This window comes from Drosophila busckii, chromosome 2L (assembly GCF_011750605.1).
Source record: "Drosophila busckii strain San Diego stock center, stock number 13000-0081.31 chromosome 2L, ASM1175060v1, whole genome shotgun sequence".
In the NCBI taxonomy this organism is placed as follows: domain Eukaryota; kingdom Metazoa; phylum Arthropoda; class Insecta; order Diptera; family Drosophilidae; genus Drosophila; species Drosophila busckii.
This window is the reverse complement of record NC_046604.1, coordinates 8,064,548-8,076,870: the sequence shown is the minus strand read 5'-3', so window position 1 is coordinate 8,076,870 and position 12,323 is coordinate 8,064,548. Positions and strand designations below refer to the sequence as shown.

Below are 12,323 nucleotides of genomic sequence, written 5' to 3'. Positions count from 1 at the left end.
GTAAGATCATATTAAATAATATTTTAGGTAAACACTTAAATTATAAGCCTTTCATGAAAACAAGCGTCGCATGTATGATGAATGTGCCCCAAGTTGACCTTGACCATGTCGCAGTGAGCATTGTGAGCCGAGTCTGGCAATCTCTTGGGTGGCATCTACTATGTAAATATTTAAAACTCATCACTGTTGGCCTTCAATGATAAACATGGTAAGCTTCAACATTGTTGCGTTGTCATACTGCTATTAGCACTAAAAGAGCGTATCTCATTTTGGAATAAAGGATTGCAGTGAAAAATTATGAGGGTAATTCTAATGATTAACAACATGCTATTAAGATTATATTCAAGTGCATTTGAAGCTGCTGGGTGACATATTTTCTCAATGCTTACATATAATTATTTATTACTGAGCAATCAATTAAGTGTCGACAAATAAAAAATCGAAATTAATCGCAATTAAAAATTAAGAAAATTGTTTTAATGCATTTTTATTGCGCCCAAGGTGATAGAGACCGACAGTCAGACAACAATTACATAATATTTTCACTTTTTGCATGCAATGCTACTTTAAGAAAAAAAAAACAACAAACAAATTAATCAAGTTTTTTGCTCAAGTCTTTTGTTTCAATGCAGCGACAAAATGTCAATAAATCGTTGTTGTATTGACAATGCCACCACAATTGCTAACTGTATGCACACATGTTCCCAGAGAGCGAGAATGAGAGAGAAAGATTGAGGGTTTATGAAAAGCTGAGTTATATATATTTATTTTAATCACTATTTCAATAATTTGTTTGTCTGCACGATGACTTGTGTGTTTATTTTGTTTGCGTGCACTTGCGCACACATTCCAATTAATCTAACCTTTAATACAAACGCAAGTTGAAGTTTATTAACCCTTTGGGCCAAAGGTGGGCCTTCAAGCGGCGGCTTTGATTCAAAGCGGCTGCTTGGCTAAGAATTACTTTTAATTAATGTTGCTCAAATGAGCTGACCATTGTTATTTGTAATTAAATTGGCTGCCAACAAAGTTCAAATGATCAACTGGCCAATTGGTCAAATTGTAGTACACATAAGGTCAAATAAAACCAAAAACGAAATAGTGAAACTAATTCATTTACGTGCTGTCCGCGTAAGCAAACAGCATAATATTAATGGATTACCATAAATATGGGCATGAGTGTTCTTCACAGGCAGAACTAAGCATTGAACAGCTGACAACAACAACAGCCACAACCTGCCAATTAGCAACGATGTGGCCAAGAGAGTCAATCCGCTCGAGCGTGTAGAAGGTCAACGCGCAGGGGCCGGGCAGTCGCAATTATTAAAGCGCATTAAATTGGAACATCATTGAAGCGCGTTTAAAACGCTGCCCAGAGACAGCACCTGGCTGAGGTTTCGCACAAATATCTTTACATATGTATTTATACAAAACAGCTATTAGCTTTTGCCAATTGCAAGTAAAGTTCAGGGCTAACACAAGTGCACCCGCATTCAAATAATTATTAGCAATACAGTTTAAAATTTACACATGCATACATACATGGAATAGGGTTGCTCGCTTCCAGAAACTATTTTCAGATAGTTGGCAACGCGTCCATACACAGCTGATTGTACGACTTATCGATAGGCTAACAACTTAGCTGATTTTATTTATTTAGTAAAAGTTTTATTTAGTAAAAGCTAAAAATATAAATATGGAGATAGCCGACACTTATTATAGCAAAGATGAATACGTGGAAACGGTAAAAATTTGTGGCATAAGCTTGTGTTGTATAAAAGCTCAATTTGCTGCTAAGTAACTGATGATCTCATACACATTGTTGTTTTTTGTTTACAGGCCTCTGGCAACAAAGTAAGCCGTCACACTGTGCTCTGCGGCTCCCAGAATATAGTGCTCAATGGCAAGGTAATAGTTCAAAGTGGTGCCATTATACGCGGCGATTTGGCCAATGTACGTGCTGGCAGATATTGTGTGATAAGCAAGAACTCCGTGATACGTCCACCTTATAAACAATTCAGCAAAGGTATCGCCTTCTTTCCGATGCACATCGGTGACCATGTGTTCATTGGCGAGGGCGCTGTTGTGTCTGCGGCCACTATAGGGTCATTTGTCTACATTGGCAAGAATGCTATTATTGTAAGTATTTGAATTGAATGCAATGCATTGACGCCTATTAATATTTGCTATACAGGGTCGCCGTTGCACTCTGAAGGACTGCTGTGTAATAGAGGATGGTGCCGTGCTGCCGCCAGAGACAAATGTATCCAGCTACATGCGCTACACGGCCAAGGGTACTATTGAGGGCGGTCAAGGCAATCCGTATTTTGTGCCGGCTGCCATGCAGGATGAGATGGTCAACTATACTAAGTCATTCTACGAGCATTTTGTACGCACTCCAGCGCCGGCTAGCTGAGCTACGGCATTAGTCGCTAAGCATCCGATATATAAATTAAACTAACAATAAGTATTATTTATTTATGCATATACAGACAATCTCTTAGTCTAACAATCCTGTCTCGCAGTCGTAGGCCTCGTGACCAATTTCAAAAATAACATAGCTCATGCCTGTTCGACGCGCAATGACAGCCGCTGTTTCCTCCGAGTTATTCTCCTTGCGTGGTTTTATATAGCGATCCATTAGCAGCACAGTTGCTGTATTGCGGCAGTTGGATACAGTAGCGGTAATGTGAAGCGGCGTCTGTTGGCCCTCCGACTCTGCGTTTACATCTGCTCCAAATTGCAACAACAACTGCACACTTTCTGCGTTGTTCCACTTACAGGCTGAGTGTAGCGGTGTCCAACCAAGCTCAGTACGTGCATTTGGATCTGCTTTGTGCTGCAGTAGCAATCTTGCTATGTTCAGGAAATTATTGTAGCAAGCGCGATGAAGCGGCGTATAGCCGTCGTTGTCCCTTGCGTTTACTGTATCCGGATCTAGTTTGAGTATCTCGCGTACTTCACCAATTCGATTTTCATTAACGGCCCACAATATCATGCCTTCAATGCTGGCTGCATTACACAAAAATTAGTTGTACATTATAGCAAATCAAGTTGAAAATGTATGTTGTTACCCTGTGGGTTCTTGTCCTCCTCTATTAATTCGTCGGCGTCGTCATCCCAGCCACTGACAAACATACCCCTTGGCACTTTGGCATGTTGCAGCTTTTCTATCTGCGATTGTTCCTCATCGGAATCATAGTCGCCCATTATTAAAATAAATGTTTGCTAAGAGCTAGAAATTTCAATTTGTTAACAGAGCTGTCACAGTAGTATGAAAAGTGCTGCCCATTTTTTGTCATGCTCAGAATCAGTTCCCCTCATTTGATATGAATGATTCCGCTCATTATTTAAGAATTAACTAAGGAACTAGTTCAGTTAAGTGATTTAATCGCAATCGCTTTACCGCCACAGCGTTATTTCTTTGTATCGCAGAGCTACAAAAAAAATTGTTTCTTTTTTTGTTTACATTTTTTGAGTGCGCTTCATGTCTAATCCACAAGAGGAATTGCTGCCCAGTGCCGAGCAGGATGATGAGCTCACACTGCCACGCGCCAGCATCAACAAGATAATAAAGGAACTACTGCCCACAGTGCGTGTAGCCAACGAAAGTCGTGAGCTTATACTGAATTGCTGTACTGAATTCATTCACCTGATTAGCTCGGAAGCTAACGAGGTGTGTAATCAACGCAGCAAGAAGACCATCAATGCGGAGCATGTGCTAGAAGCACTCGACCGTCTCGGTTTTCGTGACTACAAGCAGGAGGCCGAGGCTGTGCTGCACGACTGCAAGGAAGTGGCGGCCAAGCGACGTCGACAGAGCACGCGACTCGAGAACCTAGGCATACCCGAAGAAGAGTTGTTGCGTCAACAACAGGAGTTATTTGCCAAGGCTCGTGAGGAACAGGCTCGCGAAGAGCAACAACAGTGGATGAGCATGCAAGCAGCAGCCGTGCAACAGAGTAACGCTCTGATGCAGAGGCCTCAACAGCAGCCACAGCTACCGGATGGCACAAGTAGCCGCAGCAAGCCCAGTGAGGACGATGAAGACGACGATGATGATTACTAACAGTTTAATTGAGTTTATTTCTAATGTAATAGTTGTAATTAAACAATTGTCGTAAGTCAAAATCAACTGTTCTCGGCCTCAATCTTTAGTTTCTCCCCCAGCTGCATGGCTAGCAGCTTGCATTCACTTGTTGAATCCAGCTCATGATTGCCAGGAACGTATTTGCCCAGAATTTCACTATGTTTTTTCCAGAAGGCCGCGCCAATCAAATCCTCATGCAGTGGAACTATAACCTGCCTTCCCTTATCCTTATCCGTTTGGTCAGCTTCATGTACACGCTTGCGCATCAAGATAGTCCCCTTGCGGTACATGGCCGGGACATTATTATAGTTAATGCCAAACTCCGTAAAGAGTAACTCATTTTTCGCAGCTGAGAGTGTACCACGCAATTTCTCCTCGGCCTGCTGATTAGTGAGACCAGACTGCACCAGCTTCCAAAATGCCGTGTTATAAAGATTATTAACATGCACATCTGCTTGTCGCCAGCTTAAGTAATCCCGCATGTTATCATCTGTAGGGTATAGCACCACCCGGCCATCAAAGCAAGGCGCATAGGCCAAAGGACGTTGCATCCACTGTGACCAGGCGAGCACATAGCTACTGGTAAACTGACTGGTTACATAGGTGAGCAGCTTCGAAGCGCGACGCTTATAAACCATTGTGTCTTTTCGGAATACAAATGAATATTCGTCGCTCTGGCCGTAAGCCACCACTATGTCCTTGAATTCCTGCATCACGGCTATGCCAGCAGCATTCATTACATTGAGCGCTGTGAATAAATAAACGTAATTCTTAAATACTCTTTTTGCAGATAAATTTAATTACCATTTTCATCGTTGGGCTTTTCAAATTTGTGTGTGTTGGCAAAGTGATGAAACTTTTTGCCATCAATTCTAATAACAATCCAAACATTTGGCAATATTTTGTCGTCTTGTTCATAAGTTTTTACGTACTCGAATCTGCTACACGCCATGTTGCGTGGAAAATGCCTTAAGGCGCCACTGTTAACTAATAAATGCTTAAAAGTAGCACCTAATGCGCGAATTTGCATTTAAAGTGTTTTTTGTTTAACCACATGCGAAACAGCTGTTGAGCTCAATCAATAAAAACTATAAGGTAACGCACATGCCGCATATTCGAATTGTAAAACAACAAATAATCTTGTATTGTAAAGTAGCATGTTCTGTTAATTATATGTTTATATGCATAACTGAACATTTAAAGTGGCTTTTTCATACATATGACGTCACAAACTAACGCTTAAGCTACGTGTAATCGCTGCAACACACTGTCATCTCAAAAATCGAGTTGAGTTGTTTTAAACTGTGAACTGTTGCTGCACTGCTCTCATGTAGTATTTGTACCAGAAGGAAAAGATACTCAACTAAAACAATATTGTGTTAAAGAGTGAATATTTGTGAGCAATGGCGGGCACATCGGCAGCCATAGCGCCCCCAGAGAATTTATACAATGACGAAGAGGACTTGGATGCCAGCAGTACTAGCGGCGCGGCCAACACACATGTGGTGGCGCATCACTACAATGAGCTGAAGGAGGCCGGGCGCAGGGAGCGCCACAAGTCCAAAATCTATTTTATGCGCAACTTTAACAACTGGATCAAGAGCATGCTGATTAATGAGTACATGGCGAAAATTAAGCAGCAGAAGCGAGTTGGCGACGCTTTGCGCGTGCTAGACATGTGCTGTGGCAAAGGCGGAGATCTGCTCAAGTGGGATAAGGCTACCATATCCCATTTGATATGCACGGATATTGCAGAGGTTTCCGTGGAGCAGTGCCAGCGGCGTTACCAGGAGGCATTGCAGCGCGCTGAGAAATCCAAGTTTGGGCACAAGTTTACCGCAGAGTTCTTTGCTTGTGACTCAACACTAGTGCGACTACGTGAGCGCTACAAGGACGCATCGCTACAATTGAACTTGGTGTCGTGCCAGTTTGCGTTTCATTATTGCTTTGAATCCTTTATCCAAGCTGATTGCATGATGCGCAATGCGGCGGAGTGCTTGGAGCCAGGTGGTTATTTTATAGCCACTATACCGGATGCCTATGAGATCATGAGGAGATTAAAGGCCGCTGGCCCAGATGCGCGTAGCTTCGGCAACGACGTCTACAACATTGAATTTGAGTGCGATACAGATGCACTGCCACTCTTTGGCGCCAAGTATCAGTTCCATCTCGAGGGCGTGGTTGACTGTCCCGAATTTCTGGTCCATTTTCCCACGCTGGTCAAACTGGGCCGCAAGCATGGACTGCAGCTGATCAAGCGCAGCACCTTTGCCGACTACTACAGCGACACATTGACCCAAGGCCGCCAGCTGCTGCAGCGCATGTCTGGCCTGGAAACTGTGCATCCACAGCGTTATAACAACGATGAGCAGTTTGCCCATTTGCGTAAAGTATTTGGCACTCAACGCTTCGCACCAGTGGGCTCGCTGTCAAAGTCCGAATGGGAAGCAACAAGTGAGTCTTAATTCGTTAAAATCTCGTCTATTTTTAACTGTTTCTGTTTCTTGTTTCTTTCAGCACTTTATCTTGTTTGTGCCTTCAAGAAATGTAAGAATAGCTGGGACGCAAATGGGTTGCCAGTATTTGAGTTCGATGACTGATGGATTTTATTTGTATTAGAATATCAAGCAGCTCATTTTTAATTTGCATGCATACTCAGCATAAAACAAACATTTAAGTTTTTTAGCTCTTAATTAAGTTTACCTTGTGTTAGCTTAAAATATTTTGAAATTAAAGCCCGGTTGTAAGCAATAGAGATAGATACATTTTTTACAATTGGCTTGATCTTTTTTATAAATTGTAGTTAATAATATTATTAGTTTCAAGTCAATTAACAATTGTCGTAGCTAAATGATGTACACAATCATTTTATTGTACACAAATTGTAAGCAGAATACTTCAAAATGAAACAGATAGGAAACAAATAATTGGAACATTAACTAAAATTGTACAGAAGTAACATATTAAACAGTTTAACTTAAAGCTTAATCTACAAAAATGTTTTGAATCAATACTCGCTTGTGAATTATAATAATTGGCTCTGTAAGCTTAATACTTAAAAATGAGAGGTGTATGCATATAGAAAACAAATGTATGTTTAACCTAAAGCTTAATACACAGAAATGTTTTGAATCAACCCTCGCTTTGTTCAACATACTTGTGCTTTTCTCTCCACATGCTGGGGCAGCTTTGATAACGAAGCTTTTGCACATAGAAATTTGAAACTGGAAGTTGAAAGCTCCGTGCTTGGAAGGCGATGGGAGCGAAAAGGCGTATGTGAGCATATTGAGAGAGAGCGTGCACAGCTGTTGCTTTCACAGCGACGGCGCCTTTGAAGGACAACGGTGAAAGGTTAGTCCTGACGTTTACGTTGCCGGGTCGTGCCTGTGCTTGTGACTCGACTCCGACTGTGTAGTGCGACGCCCGTGCCCGCCACGAGAGCGATTACCAAGTGCGAGCCTGTGCCTGGCATTCAATGCATCAATGAATTATTATAGCTCAAGTGTAAATAAATATTTGATAACGCAGCAAAGGTAGTATGGGTAGTAAGGGCATAAATTACGCTATTGATTGGATCGCGAAACGGATAATCATTGTCTGTGCTACTCTCGCACACTATAGCTCGCTCTCCCGGTCTCTCACACACACACACACACACACACACACAAACACATTCAGACGCACACTCTTTAGGGTCTCATTGTGTGTGGTGCTTTGGCCCATCTTCAAGTTCTTGTCAGATAATTTCATTATTTAAAGTTTTGCTCATAAAAATAAACTTTGGGCGTAAAGTTTAAATTTGTTTTGCACACACACACGTACAAGTTGTTTACAACATGTGCCCAGAGCTTGCGCATGTGAGTGTGCGTGTGTACGCCTGTTTGTATGCTACGCTTTGTTTAAAGTAGAGCGTGCGTATTTAGAAGGCAAACAACAAAACTGTTTACACACACGACTCGTCCTCGCCGGCGTCCTCCTCTCTCTCTGCATCCTCCAGCTGCTTTATTGTCCATTGCCCAATGCCTCGTGTCGCCTTCGCTACCTGAGCCGCCGCCGCCCCTGTCCTGCCCGCTGTGGCATCCCCACACGCTCTGCACTGATTGGCCCTAATGAATCTTTTTGTTAGCTCCTCTCATGCAGCCGCCCAGCGCATTGTTCCGTGCGGTCTATGCAAATTAGTTCACTTTTAACCCAAATGCTGACACACCATGAGGTTGCACACAATATTTTCAGGCGATGACTGAGCCGAACGCTTTAGCCACACTGACAGTATAAGCTGTTAATGATATGTACACGCACACACACATGCATACTTACGCCCCCATACACATGTTTGTTTGTGCGTACTTCATAATCCCAAGCCCAAGCCCAAACCCAAGTCCAATCCCAAGCCTTGGCAAAGTACATAAATAAAAAAAAGCTTCTAGAGTAATGTAACTTTAATGAAATCATATTATATTATGTTGCAAATAATGTTAAGCATAAGTTTTAAGCCTGCATTAACTTAAGCAACTTATTAACTTGAAAACGTAATTTACCGACCATAAAAAGTTTTCACTAACTATGCAAATAGAACTAGAGGTGTTCAACCTTAAACTTTCCTAACCACGTGGCTTAGTTAAAAATTTCTTTAAATTTTCTATGCCTGTCATAGATTTAAAATTCCAAGCTTGGAACGTTTTTCTTCTAAAAATTCTTCACTTTATCAAGCCTGCTTTGAGAATTCATTGCTATCTGCATCTAGGATACGGGTTAAATCTTTTAGTACAATAGTTTCCCGGGCTGCTGAGCATTCTGCATACACAAACGTGACGTATAGCAGCTGCAGTCTGTATATGTGCATATGTGTGAGTGTGTGTGTGTGTGCCTTTTGTGTATTGTTGGCCACTGACTGACAGTCAGACCAACCAACCAACCAGGTAGGCTGGCTGGGTAGGTAAAGATGAGTGTGGCCGTACTTACGTATAAGGCAGTGTGTACAAACAAAATACATACCGCAATGTTTATTTTGTAAGCCTGTCGAGGCAAGCGAGCGAATAAGTGTCTCTGTATGCGTGCGTGTGTCTATGTGTGTTTGTGCAGCTCATAAAATGCATGAGTATTTGTGTACGTCCGTGTGTAAGTGCGCGCCCGTTTCTCTGCATATATGTGTGTGTGTGTGTGGCGGCTTGTGTTTATTCAACCGCATGGAACAATGTGAAAAACGCATGCCAGGCATACGGTGCTTGCCTTTGTTGTTACCCCCTGGTCGCCACAAGGCAGCGCAACGTTACTTTCGTCGCTTACGTAGCGCAATGCTAAACTTTTTACAAGTATTGCCCCCAGGGTGAGCACTAAGGGTACGCTAGGAACGAGGCGTGCAACAATTTAAAAAGACATGTTTGCCAGTATGAGACTGTTTGAGCATTTATATATATATATATGTGTGTATGCATGTGTATCTGTGCGAGTTTCTATGCATGTGTGCGGTTGTGTGCACAAGGACTAGCAGATTATAAGAATGAGCCAAGCTGCTCAGCGCATGTTAATCTTTTGTGGTTCTTGGCCAAAGCAAGACTTGAACTTTGGCTTCGTTGCATGAGCGATTCATTTTATTCATGATTGATATCAATAATAACAAAAGGCATTTGCTCAACGAAAAATTCCACAAAAGTTTTAACAAAGTAAAGTGCTGTAACAATTTTCTTAAGCTATGACCTCACAAAAGAAAGACTTTGAAAATTAATTGAAATTTGTAAGAGCCAACATGCTGAGCATCCTTAAATTTCTGGTGAATTCGTTGAAGAATTTGGTAGATGCTTTAATAAATAAATCAACATTATTCTTCTCATGTTTAAATCAATTCATTTAAAACTAAGACACATTATAAATACAATTTTTCTTATGTAAATCTAAAGCATATCACAATTATTATTATAAATAAAGATGCATATTTATTTATTATTAAAGCACCATCCAATTTAATTTTGATACATTCAATTTTAAGAGTTATTAAAATATTTCATTTAAAATAATAATTTTTTTATTTATTAAATCAAATTAATAGACTTAAGTAGAAGCCCAGAATTAAAATATATTAATTTACATATATATCAATTATTTTAGTTTATATTAATTTATTATTAAAGCTCCATACAATATTATTTCTCTACATTCAATTTTAAGCCCAAAGATCTCTTCAAAATTTTTTATATTTTAACGTTATTAAAATTTTTACAACCGCAAATTTACTATTAGTTATTATTAAAATATATATAATTATGTGATTTTTTATAATAAGTATGCATAAGAATAAGTCGAATAATAGTTAAATATATTATGCATTAATTAAATACTATTAGATTCATATACTCCTTAAAATATAATTAAAATACAATTAGTTTAGATGCAACTATTCATGTGGAATTTTTTGCTGTGTTCCAATCTTATTATAGATTAATTATGCCCAGCTGCAAAAACTTTACTTATTAAGCAAATGCATGCATATCGTACGAGCGAGCAAGGGGCATGTTAATTAAGTACTGCATACTAAAAAAAGTCAAATCATTTATGTAAACAAGGTTTCTTTTTTTGTTTTTGTTACTTGTAGTCGCATTTAGAATTGCGTGTGTTCGCGTGTGTAATTGCGCACTTGACCATGATTTATTTATTGCAATTATCAAGCTAATTGGCTGAAGCGGAAATGTATCGATTTAAAATTCAATATAGCGGAGCCTTGATAAGCTCATCAAACATGCATGGGAAGTAGGGTAAGGCTCAAGGCGTGGCATTTGTACCTAAATTAGCTTGGACTTGGCTTTATGGGTTGTTTTGTTGTTTTGAATGTTTAGTTGCCGCTGCTGCTGCTGTTGTTGCTTCTGTTGTTGTTGTGAAAGTGCACACATGGGCAAAAGGTCAACGCGGCAAGTGAGTTAAATGACAAGGACCTTACCTTACCTTGTTCATGTCTATGTCCGTGGGCACGGAGCATGGTTACTTCGGCTTTGTAGCGTGTGTGTATATGTGACCTAAGCCTGTCGTGTGCGTGTTTGCATGTTTGACTGTGTTACGACCCCAAAAACTTTGGCATGCAATGCCAGGCAGCAGGCTCATAATAATGGCTTTCACTTTCAAAACAAACGCTGACATTGGCCATAAGTCGATGCCAACATTGACTGCCAGCCTGCCCGATTATTGTCCTTGGCCATTTGCATTGCGTTTTGTTAATTTCGCGGCCCATTTAAGCAAACACACAAATGCAATAGAGCGCGCGCGCCAGTGTTTAGTCTCCCCCCAGCACCCTTTGCTCTTTACCCAAATGCCATGTATCTATCTATCGTACTAGACAAGCGCACAGGCCAAGTGGCCTCTGGTCATAATTACGGCCGACATACACAATCGACAGTTATCAACTTCGCGCCCACTAAAAATCAAACTTTACCAACACTCACGCACATTTTGCCGTCGCTGAAGCTCGACCTCTCTACCTACCTATCTACCTACCAATCACCCACCACCCACAAGCAGTACAGTTCGCAGTCGCAGCACTGGAAGCTAGATAAGAGTCAAGCCTTCCAGTTTCGCTCAGCATGGCAAAAGGCAAAAAGCAAAGTCAAAGCTTGCTCAACAAAGCTCTCTCCCTTCGCTTTCGCTGTATGTGTATCTGCGCGTGTGTGTGTGTGTGCATGTGTGTGGCTACTAAAGCCGAAAAAAAAGAATGTGAATTGAAACTGAAACTCGGCAAACTCGCTGAGTATTTGAGTCGGCCTGGCAGTCATGAAGTTCCAGTCGTCGGATACATGTGGAACACAACGAACACAAAACTCAGTGCGCCTCGCCCACACGCAACAACAAAATATAGCATAAAAGCAAAAAAAATAGCAGCAGCACCAAACAACAGCGCAGATACAATGCAAAAAAGTTTTTTACCAAAAAATTTTGTGTGTGTATAAAACAAGGCAAATGTGACTACACCTCAGTGTATGCTGTATTAAATATATGAATATGTATAAATGTGTATATGTATATGTGCATGTGCGTGTTTAACTGTGTGTGTGTGTGTGTGTGAGCTCGACAAATTGCTCGCATTTAATATGCGTGCGAAAAGTATACAAAGTTTAAAAGAAAATTTCTGCTTCATTTACAAATTAAAAGTGCAACAAAAACCGCAGTAGCAGCAGCAGCATTGACAACAACAACAGTGAGCCAAATATATATACACACAGCAAAGAAAAAAAAGTGAAGTTTACTCTAG

General features: G+C 40.7%; 5 protein-coding genes across 5 annotated transcripts; 3 read left to right on the top strand and 2 right to left on the bottom strand.

The window, feature by feature from the left end:
• The first annotated feature begins 1,637 nt into the window (after positions 1 to 1,637).
• On the top strand, positions 1,638 to 2,487 carry LOC108600529 (dynactin subunit 5). The gene is made up of 3 exons (XM_017988182.2): positions 1,638 to 1,744; positions 1,840 to 2,139; positions 2,195 to 2,487. Exons 1-3 carry the CDS (start codon positions 1,697 to 1,699, stop codon positions 2,414 to 2,416), a joined length of 570 nt encoding a protein of 189 aa, XP_017843671.1. The 5' UTR covers positions 1,638 to 1,696; the 3' UTR covers positions 2,417 to 2,487.
• Positions 2,449 to 3,279, bottom strand: LOC108600522 (ankyrin repeat domain-containing protein 49). The gene is made up of 2 exons (XM_017988170.2): positions 3,075 to 3,279; positions 2,449 to 3,012 (listed from the first exon to the last, which is right to left on the bottom strand). The coding sequence occupies exons 1-2, from the start codon at positions 3,208 to 3,210 to the stop codon at positions 2,501 to 2,503; spliced, it is 648 nt and encodes a 215-aa protein (XP_017843659.2). The 5' UTR covers positions 3,211 to 3,279; the 3' UTR covers positions 2,449 to 2,500.
• A 91-nt stretch (positions 3,280 to 3,370) lies between these two features.
• Positions 3,371 to 4,100, top strand: LOC108599225 (protein Dr1). The gene has a single exon (XM_017986025.2). The coding sequence runs from the start codon at positions 3,488 to 3,490 to the stop codon at positions 4,067 to 4,069; it is 582 nt and encodes a 193-aa protein (XP_017841514.2). The 5' UTR covers positions 3,371 to 3,487; the 3' UTR covers positions 4,070 to 4,100.
• LOC108599216 (probable tRNA(His) guanylyltransferase) lies at positions 4,090 to 5,156 on the bottom strand. The gene is made up of 2 exons (XM_017986014.2): positions 4,895 to 5,156; positions 4,090 to 4,838 (listed from the first exon to the last, which is right to left on the bottom strand). Exons 1-2 carry the CDS (start codon positions 5,118 to 5,120, stop codon positions 4,132 to 4,134), a joined length of 933 nt encoding a protein of 310 aa, XP_017841503.2. The 5' UTR covers positions 5,121 to 5,156; the 3' UTR covers positions 4,090 to 4,131.
• A 234-nt stretch (positions 5,157 to 5,390) lies between these two features.
• On the top strand, positions 5,391 to 7,213 carry LOC108599987 (mRNA cap guanine-N7 methyltransferase). Its single transcript, XM_017987265.2, has 2 exons — positions 5,391 to 6,544; positions 6,608 to 7,213. Exons 1-2 carry the CDS (start codon positions 5,494 to 5,496, stop codon positions 6,688 to 6,690), a joined length of 1,134 nt encoding a protein of 377 aa, XP_017842754.2. The 5' UTR covers positions 5,391 to 5,493; the 3' UTR covers positions 6,691 to 7,213.
• The last annotated feature ends 5,110 nt before the right edge of the window (positions 7,214 to 12,323 follow it).